Source organism: Haemorhous mexicanus, chromosome 1, assembly GCF_027477595.1.
Source record: "Haemorhous mexicanus isolate bHaeMex1 chromosome 1, bHaeMex1.pri, whole genome shotgun sequence".
NCBI lineage: Eukaryota > Metazoa > Chordata > Aves > Passeriformes > Fringillidae > Haemorhous > Haemorhous mexicanus.
This window is the reverse complement of record NC_082341.1, coordinates 156,541,940-156,551,406: the sequence shown is the minus strand read 5'-3', so window position 1 is coordinate 156,551,406 and position 9,467 is coordinate 156,541,940. Positions and strand designations below refer to the sequence as shown.

Here is a 9,467-nt window from a genome sequence, read left to right as displayed (position 1 = left end):
TGGGAAATGGTTTTAACACCTCCCTGCCGTGTTCTCCTGGCACCATTTACACTCCCACTCCCTCAGTTGTCTTTGCCCTGGATTTTCTTCCCTTGCTTGGAAAAAAACTGGATTTTGCTTCCAAAGGCAGCGTTCCCTCCGGTGTCATGGCACTGGTTGGAGTCCAGAGCCCTTGAAGTGGCCCTGGGCGTGACTGCAATGCCAACAGGGCCCAAGAATAGCAGGGATTTGGGACCTGGCCAGAGCCTGGGATGCCTCCCAGAGCCTTGGCAGCCTCCCCCGCGGACACAGGGATAGGGGTCAGGTGATGCCCTGGATGCTTTCCCCATCCAGGTCGCACAGGAGCCCCCAGTGGTCGGTTAAACCGGGATTTGGGGAATCCTGCAGCTTCCCAGCCCCTTGGAGGGCTGTTTTCAGCACCTGAACAGGGTCTGCACATAAGAAAATGTACATTTTCCACAAAGGAGGGACTTCCCTCCCATCCCATCTTATTCCTTTCCCTCACTCTGCCTGTCCTTAATTATTTCCCCCCAAGCTTTGTGTGTCTGCCTTGAATTATTTTGCTTTGCATCAATATTTCTCCGCTCCCTGCTTCTCTCTTTCCACTTCTGTCTGAAATATTAATCTTGTTTATTATTATTATTATTATTAACCTCTCCTCTCTCCAATCTATTTAAAAGCTTTATCACATTCTCACTTCCCACAGCCCATTTCTCACTTGACATTTTTTTCTATTCAGCTGCACTTTGTTTTAACAGCCTCATTTATTTACTGCTCATTTATTTGTTTTAACTCCAAAGCTTTTCTTCTTTCTTGTTGTGGGCTGTGTTCAAGCCTTGTTCCCTCTTCCCGCTGAGAAGCTGCATTTTTCTGCTCGATTGGCTCCGAGATGAGCTGGATTTGGGGTGATAATTCATTTTCATTTTGGGATTTTTGATGGGATGAAAGGGAAGGAAGTCTCATTTTCCATTTTTCCAGCTGACTGAGACAATTCTGGTGTTATACGTTAAACAAACATGTGGATTAATACCTGTTTTTTTCCCCTCCCTGCTCCAGCAGATCCCGTTTCCTGCCTGATGTTTTTCATGCCTGCATTTATAAAGAATCTTGCTCAGAGAGAATGTTTTTTTCCCCCAGATTATTTCTGAAATATTGTTGCTGCATTATCTGTCACGTGGGCCTTTCACATCCTAGCTGAAAGATGAAATAGTTCAAGATTCCTGCTCAAGGTCAGACCAGAGAACAGAATGGAAAACTTGGAAAACTGGGGGCTCATCCCCTCCACCCTCTGGGCACTGAGACAGAATCACTGATGGTTGAAGCTGCTGCAGAAAAAAAGGAGGAAATGGGCAAAGAAAAAATTATTAAAAGCAAAAAAACTCCTAACAGGGGTTGGGAATGGGTCCAGCTTCCCAGAATTTTGCCTGAGCAGGGCAGGAGTTGGCCTCACTGATCCTTTTAGGTCCCTCCCAACTCAAGGCATCCCGGGATTCTGTGATTAATTTGGGGAAAACAAAGAGCACCTGGATGTTATTTCTTCTGTTTCCACACCATTTGTGACCTTACAAACCTTGACCCTGAGCTCCCCTTGGTCACTTCTCTCTCCAAAGGGTCCTGCCAAGACTTTTTGGCCAGGATTTCTTTTATTTCTCAGTTAATTTCACTGCCACTTGCAGATTTTTAACTCCTGCAGGTGCCTGCATGCACTTTGTGCCTCTCCTGCAGCCTGAGTCACTTGGCTCCTCTGCACCCTGAGTCAAGAGGTGGTGTGGGAGCAGAAGGAGGGAGCCCAGAAAGACTGGAAAGGTCATGGGGGACTGGAAAAACCTGACAGAGCCTGGAGTTGGTCTCCAGGGAGCAACAAACATTGTCACCTGGAAACCCTGGATGGTTCTGGAGGACAGGAGAACAAAACAAAAGCATCAAACCCCCATCCCTGCCTGGGCTGTTGGAGCCTCTGAGTGACATCTCCAGGCAAAAACAGTGGAGGCAAAAACAGTGGGATCAGGGGTGGAACAAGAGCATCTTTAAGGTCCCTTTCAGCCCAAACCTTTCCATGACTCCATGATTGAAGGAATGCTGCTGCTTCCTGCTTAAAGCATTTTGCACAAGGGAGATAATTCTGAATGGCTCTGGACAATCCAAAAATCTTTCCGTGCCTCCTCTCCCACTTCCCAGAGATATTAAGCTCCCATTCCATGGCAGAGAGAAAGGATGGAGGGTGCCAGCAAGCAAGGTGGCACACCAGCCGTGCCCTGACTCATTCCAGGTTTTGTGGCTCGGCCCAAAAAAGAACTCCCGTGTTTGGATCAGCCCAATTACTCCACAAATTAGCAATGCAGACAGGAGCAGGCCTCGGAAAAAAAGATTGGATGAGAAGAAGAGGTAAAAAAACATTGCTGTCTGCAGCCTCGTAATAGGCCCCTACGCACAAACACGCCCAGCACTGATCACATCTTGGGTGCTGCCGCTGCCCAAACCTCAAATTATTGCAATCAAAGGAAGCCAGGGACGAGGCAGGGCTGGTATAAAACCTTCCTGGGGTGCATCTTCCCACACTGCTCCAGCTCCGAGGGCACGAGGACCAACCATGAAGGCTTTTCTGGTGGCCCTGCTGGCTGCAGTCCTGTGTGCCCAGCAAGGTAAGGAGGCTGGGAGAGCCAGAGGAGAGGAAAATCAAGGAGATAATGAGGGACAAGAGGGTTTGGCAGCTTTTATTGCAGCTGCTGAGGTCTTGGCAGGGTATTTTTTGGTGTCAGCCACGGCCAGAAATATTTGGTGTGGTGGAGTCCTCGCTCCTGGGTGGGTTCTCTGTGACCCAGAGGAGATGAATTCTGGTTTCTCACACCCTCAGCTATCCAGCTCCAACCTCTCACAGCTGAAGACACGACCTGAAAAATGCTGACAGGAATCAAGCAGGGCTCAGAGTTTTTGCCTTTGGTTGGATTTTTGTTCCTGAATGAAACTCGAGGAGCTGTTGCAGAGGAGAGCGTGGCTGGTCTTGGCAGCACATCTCCTGCCAGCATTTCACTTTATTCCTCACAACTCCAATTAGGTAATGAGGCTGCTGGCAGGTATTTGAAAGCCTCAGAGCTCTTTGCTCCTAAATTGGAAGAGCTGTTAAGTGCCTGGGAGTGTGTTTGGAATGGGATGCACAACGCTCTGCTCTTGTCCTCTTTAAAAGGCGGCCCAGCCGTACCTGGATAATTGTGGGGGAATATCCAGTTGGGAAATCTTGGCTCGGGGCATGGATTTGCCAGCCCGAGGAGCACAGTTTGCACCGTAAAGGTTTTTTCTGGCTGCATTTGTAAGACTCTAGCTAATGGAGGGTGGAGAGCAGACGCAGGAAAGGCTTTAGAGCAGCTCTAATGTTACTGTTTCCTGGCTGGAAGGGATTTTCCTTGGATCACTTAGGGAGCATCAGCACTTTCAGTTGCTCTCAGGCACGTGCTGAGGACTCGGCTCCATCTGCAGCAGGAAGTGGTTGGGGGAATTTGGCAGAAAAGCAGATCAGGGAGAGCTCCGGGGTCTGTAAACTGCAATAATCCTCGCCAGGTCTGGGTTTTGCTTTGCCTGCAGACGGACAGGAGCCCCCAGCTCGGGCTGGGGAGCCTCCAGAGGAGAGGTGGGAGGCTGAAAATTCCCAAGTGATGGAGAAATAGTGAGAGATGGAAGGGAGAACTTGAATCCAGTTCGCAACAAGGCTGATTTTACCTCCTGCTACAGAGAGCCCCTGAGCTTGTAAAACCTGGCACTGGAAAAGAGCAGAGAATCAGAAAATGATTAAAGGGTTTGGATTGGAAAGGACCTTAAAGATCCTCCAGATCCATCCTTCCACTGTCCCAGGTCGTTCCAAACCCTGTCCAACTTTCCTTGAAGCATCTGGGAAGGTTTCAGAGCAAGCCAGTCCTGTGCTGAGACACCCAGAGCTCCCCAGATCACAGAGGGGAGGCCTTTCTTCCTCCTCCTTGGGATAGTCAGAGACCAAAAAGGCTTTCAGCTCTCTTTTAAAACTGCTTCTGGAATTGTTTAGCCAAGTGTCATGGGCAGAATCAACCTCAGATGAGAGCCTGAATCGAAAACAAACGTTGAAGGGTCACTGGGAGGGGTTTCCTTAATTAAAACAAGTCAAAGCTTGATTGGAAGGGGTGTTCTGTGGGGAAAAAAAAAAAAAAAAAAAAAAAAGAAAAAAAAAAAAAGCCTTCCTGGGCTGAGAAAGTCAGGAAAAACAGAACCAGGGAAATCTCAGCCTCATGGAGACCCCTCGCTGGTTTGTAATTTTTGCTCGCCTTCAACCTAGAGCTCTTCACCACTGGTGACAAGGGAGCAGGGTTTCCTGGGAGCAGCCCAGCTGCCTCTGTCAGCCCTGCCCCAAAATGAGGAGCATTTCTTGGAATTTTGGGCAGGGGGGAAACAATTCCCACCAACTGTGAGTCCACCTCTGAGGAACGAGAAGGCACATCTGTGTTCTAATGGCCAACCTGGAAGTTTTACTCAATTTACTTCAGTTGTGCCTAATAATATCCCGCTTTTTTTCTGGCTCTGGGATAGACCCGGCTCATCACTGAGGAAAAAATATCATGGAGAACACCCTGTTCCAGGTGCTGATAGGAATAATCCATCCATTGTCCCAGGCAGCCTCTTCCAGGGAACTCCCTTTACTGTGGTGCCTCAATTTGACTCCCAGGGGTGTCACCAGGCATTAATTAATTCATGTCTGGGCAGGGTTTTGCAGATGTAGGGTGAAAATATTTAAAATTGATCTTTAGAATTGGGCCAGTTCCTCCTCTCCTTGCCCAGACTTTGCTTTTGGAGGTTGGTTTTCAACAAGGCCAACGTGGATCCTGGGGAGAAGAAAAAAAATCACCTGAAAATGCTGCTCAGGCTGAAAAATGTAAATTTAACCTCTTAAAATCTCCAAGCCAGAAAGAAAATTTGGTTTGCTCTCTACATTTGTTTTCTCTGCTCCATTAACCAAACCCAAACTTATTTCACTTGCTGGGAAAAGTTGTTCACGCCAGACTTTTCCCCTTGTATTTTCCAAGGCTTTTGGCACTTTTTTTCCCCCAGGAGGGAATTGCTGGGAATCACTAATCTGTATTGTGGGTATTTTTTCCAGCTTCCTCCCTGTTTTGCTACATCTGTGACAACGAACATTCCAACTGGAACTGCATGAAAACCTACAAGTGTGAGGACCATGAGAAATACTGCACAACCACGTACAGCACTGCTGGATTTGGTGAGTCCCAGAAAATGGGATTTCTTTTGTTTTCTTCTAGAGATGTTGGTGCGCAACTTTTTTAAAGGGAATTGATGGAAATCGATGGTTTTGTTGGAAAGAAGTGATGATTTTGAGGTTGAAGTGTCTCAATGTGATGAGGGCGAATCCTTTGAGGTAGAAGGGACCTTCAGGATCGTCTTGTTCCAGGGACACCTCCACTACACCAGGTGGTTCCAGCCTGGCTTTTGACACTTCCAGGGATGGGAGAGCCACAGTTTCTCTGGAAAACCTGAGCCAGGGCCTCACCACTTTGTGGAAGGGCGGGCTGGAACACCCAAATTTCAGGAGCAGCCTCTGTTGTTTGATCTGAGATGTTCTGGGGTGGAGAATAGAAAAGGGTTGGGTGCCAATTACGTGGTTTTAAAAAATGCATTGGAATTGGAATGCATTGAAAAAATGCATTGGGAATGCATTGGAAATTCTGTCCTACAGGAATCATTTAGCTTGGGAAAGACCTCCAAGGTCTTGAGGCTAAACTTTGACTGGCCACCACCTGGGCAACTAGATCATAGATTTAGGCTGGTCTGGGTTTCAATCAAGGACTTCCCAGCATCCCATATTTGATCCAGGACTTGTGGATTCACACCCAGCCCTGTCAAACCCCCTGAGAGCTTTTACTGCTGTGCGGAAAATTAAGGGAACTGCAAATCCCTCTCCTCTGGTCAGCTCTTCCAACAGAATCCTAAATCCCAGCTCTCCTTTCTCACCCCTTCTCCACCCAGGCAAGGACGTGGGACATCGCATCACCAAGAAATGCTCCGTGGACTGTCCCGAGACCAACGTGAATTTCGGGATGGCCGCTTATTCCACCAAGTGCTGCAGCACCTCCCTGTGCAACTTCAGCGGCGCCAACAGCATCCGGATCAACTACGCCGTGGTCCTGCTGGGAATCCTGGGAAGTTTGATCTGTGTGCTCAGGGTGGGATTGTGATCAGGCCTGGCAGAAGATTGTGACCACCCGAGAAGCCACGAGGAATTCCCCAAGTGAGAAACCTCAGCCGAGGGTTTCCAGCAGCGACCCTGTTGCATTCCAAGACGTTGCTTCAGATCCCAACACGGCACCTATTTTTCCCTCCCTGTTGTTTTATACTAATTTTTCCCCTGGAAAATCTCTTTTGATAGCACGTGTGTGATAACTGTCGGACAAAATAAAGATTTGTGTTATTCTAGAGTGTGTTTGTTGTATCTGCACCAGGACCAGCCTGAGAAATCAGCTCTGCTTCACATTGAATTCCTCTTTTTAGCACTTGGGAGCCTTCTCCAGGCTGCCTCTCCTAACTTCCTTCCATCCAGCAGCTCCAGACACTCCACAGAGCCAGATGGTCTCCCAGATCCCTCTCAGATAAGGAAAGGTCAGAGATGTTTGTGTTGTTCCCATTGCAAACAACAGCGGGAATTGTCTTGCAGATGCTGAGACAGGACCAGGAATTTGGTCCTGCAGGAATTTGCACTGGGAAGTTCTCCTGGGATCTCTGCAAGGTGGGTTGCTCCAGCTTTTGAAACGGGTAAAGGCCCCACCCCAAGATGCTGGAGATGCTCAAGGTAAGGAAAATGCTGCTGGAATCTGTCCTCATGGAAAGGAGACCCCTGTGCCTGCTTGGAGAAGCTGCTGAGTGATTGCTCCTGATTTTCCTGTGGGAAATGGGCAGGAAGAGCCTGGAAGAGGTGATGGTGTCTGAGCTGACTGGGGAGCTCTCTGCTCCGTCTCTTTCCAGGGTTTCTGCTGCATTTCCAGGCTTGGGGATGGTGGGGATGGGATGGAGATCCCCTTCAGCTCTTGGAGGAGCAGAACTACAGCTAAAATAGGCAAATAAAATAATCTTGGAGCTGGAGAGTGTGGAAAAGTGCAGCACTGAATTTTGGGAGGGTCTTTATAGTGGCATCTGGAAAAAAGGCCTCCAGCCCTGTTTTATTTGAGGGGAATCTGGTGCTGGATTTGAGGGGAATCTTGCTCAAGATTTGAGAGGAATCCTGCACTGGATTTGAGGAGAATTTTGTGCTGGATTTGAGGGCAATCCTGTGCTGGATTTGAGGGGAGTTCTACTCCACCAGCACTGCAGATTCCATGTGTTTCTGTGCAACGGGGAGAAACGGCAGTGCTGGGTGAAGGTTGTAAAAATGAGATTAGGCTTAGTCATCCTATAAAGATTTAATTTCTGGTCAGGAAGGGTGTTCTGGAATTTGTTTCAATGGGATAACTGAAGTGGAATTGTTGTAGAATGTCTGAGAGGACTATTTCTCCAGAAACTTGGGGCTTTGCACTTTTTAAATTCACTTTTAACACAAAATCTCTTGGTGTTAATCACAATAGTTTCTGAGATGCTTCTCTAAGCTGTTGGCTGACTTGAAGTTCCACATTTAGTAACAACATCTGAATTTCACAGCTACTTTTGCATTTCAGCACTTGTTGGATGAAAATTGCATTTCCCCCCCAAAATAAACAATTGTTTGCCCTTTTCATGTGATTTCAACCAGGTTTAGAACAAGATAAGCAAAACATTCTCCTCCTTTCCTTCTCCACTCCACTGTGTCAAGGGAAATAAATCTTTCCACCTCACCTTCCACTTTCACCTCCAGTTAAATCCCCTGTTACTCTTTAGAAAATCATCCTGAATTTCATGAATTCCAAATTCTTGTAAACTGGGATTTTAACTCCTCCTTTTTCTCAGTTCTTCTCATGTCATCTGTGTCTTTCCTGCCCTCATGGGCTCCTTTCATTCTGTCACCTGGCCCTGGTAGGGACAAAATATCAGAGGGCCATATGGACCAGCTGGAAGATTTCAGGAGCATCTCGTGGAAAATCTGTCAGGAATCCTGCAATAAAGCCTTGAAGAAATCCATTCTGTTCCTCTCCAAATCTCGGCAGCTTGCAGGAGACAGGAGATATTTTAAGGTTTGGCATGGATGAGATTTTGAGGGAAGGGGAGAAAAAAAAAAAGCAGTGCCTGAGCTGCTATTTCTGAACCTGTCAGGGGATGTTGCTGGCGATAAATCCCAACGTGGGCTGGCTCTGGAATGGAACAGCATCTCCTCGGGATTGGAGCCCTCCAGATAGGCCCTGATAAACATAGATTCACCACTAAAAACTCATTAAATCTATTCTGGCTTGGGGAAAATAAAATATTTTGCAATATTTTGCACTGGCATGGAGGGAGCTTTGTTTTCCTCCTGCTGGGTGCCACGAGGAGGCCGACGCAGCCAAACCTCGCCCTTCCTCGGAGCTTTTCTGGCTGATTGCCACCTCTGCTCCAAATTAGTTTCGTGCTCTGCCTATTGGGAAAGCCAAAATTCTCTTACTCATGCAGGGCTCCAGAGGGACAGTGTTTACAAGTCCAGCTTGGAGGTGTTGGAAAAACTGACATCACTTCAGGAACCTGGCGTGTTTTCCCGGTGAGAGGAGGGCTGGAGGTGGGACATGCCAGGAGCCCAAAATATTCCATGAGAGGTGGGAATCTGGGCGAGTTGGAGAGAAGGAGAAAGGGGATAAAGCAGATGGAGAGCAGCAAGGATGCTGGCAGAGGATTTGGGGGAGCTCCTGCAGCTCAGAGGGTCACGTGAGAGGATCCAGCTCGACTTTTCCTGGGATCGTGCCTCTGTTCTGCGACCCGATGGCAGAAAGGCAACAGTGGGAGGGAAAAACAACAATCCCCAAAAAGATGGGAAAGGTTCTGATTTTATTCATGGGGATTGGATGAAACGTGATTTAAAGGAAAAAAAAAAACCCAAAACCAAAAGGAGGAATAAAGAGAACGATCTGGGAATCCAATGGAATAATCCTGTTTGGCATTTCACAAATTTTCTTTTTCTGAAGATTTAATGAGTTGAGATCATTGATGAGCCAGCCCCTCCTTCTCCATGCTTTAACTGGTTTTTGTTTTTCTCCCTGACTATTTTTTTTAAATGAATTTGTGAAAAAATCCCCAGCTTGTTCCATGCCACAGGAGTGGGTGTTATTTCTATTTTTTAACTTATAAGGACATTTTCCTTAGCTCTGTGGAATTTATTTTTTAATAAGATAACATTTTCTCCTCATCAAAAATATCTCAGAATTATTTCTGATTATGAACTTAAAAAGGAGACAGAAAGTGATGCCTGGCCCCTTATGAAAAGCAGTGGAAGGATTCTGTTCTTCTGATCTCACTGTCTTGACAATCCTGGGAGACATTTGGGAGAAGTTACCATCCCA

General features: G+C 47.2%; 1 protein-coding gene across 1 annotated transcript; it reads left to right on the top strand.

Annotated features, from left to right (window-relative positions):
* Nucleotides 1-2,457: 2,457 nt before the first annotated feature.
* Nucleotides 2,458-6,450, top strand: LOC132338444 (lymphocyte antigen 6E-like). Its single transcript, XM_059867943.1, has 3 exons — nucleotides 2,458-2,642; nucleotides 5,120-5,239; nucleotides 6,004-6,450. The coding sequence occupies exons 1-3, from the start codon at nucleotides 2,591-2,593 to the stop codon at nucleotides 6,210-6,212; spliced, it is 381 nt and encodes a 126-aa protein (XP_059723926.1). The 5' UTR covers nucleotides 2,458-2,590; the 3' UTR covers nucleotides 6,213-6,450.
* Nucleotides 6,451-9,467: the final 3,017 nt, after the last annotated feature.

Excerpts from the sequence above, each read along its gene's own strand:
- LOC132338444 (XM_059867943.1), top strand. The coding sequence starts at position 2,591 with ATGAAGGCTTTTCTGGTGGCCCTGCTGGCTGCAGTCCTGTGTGCCCAG. Across the intron at positions 2,643-5,119 it reads AGTCCTGTGTGCCCAGCAAG|CTTCCTCCCTGTTTTGCTAC; the intron begins GTAAGGAGGCTG and ends TATTTTTTCCAG. Across the intron at positions 5,240-6,003 it reads GTACAGCACTGCTGGATTTG|GCAAGGACGTGGGACATCGC; the intron begins GTGAGTCCCAGA and ends TTCTCCACCCAG.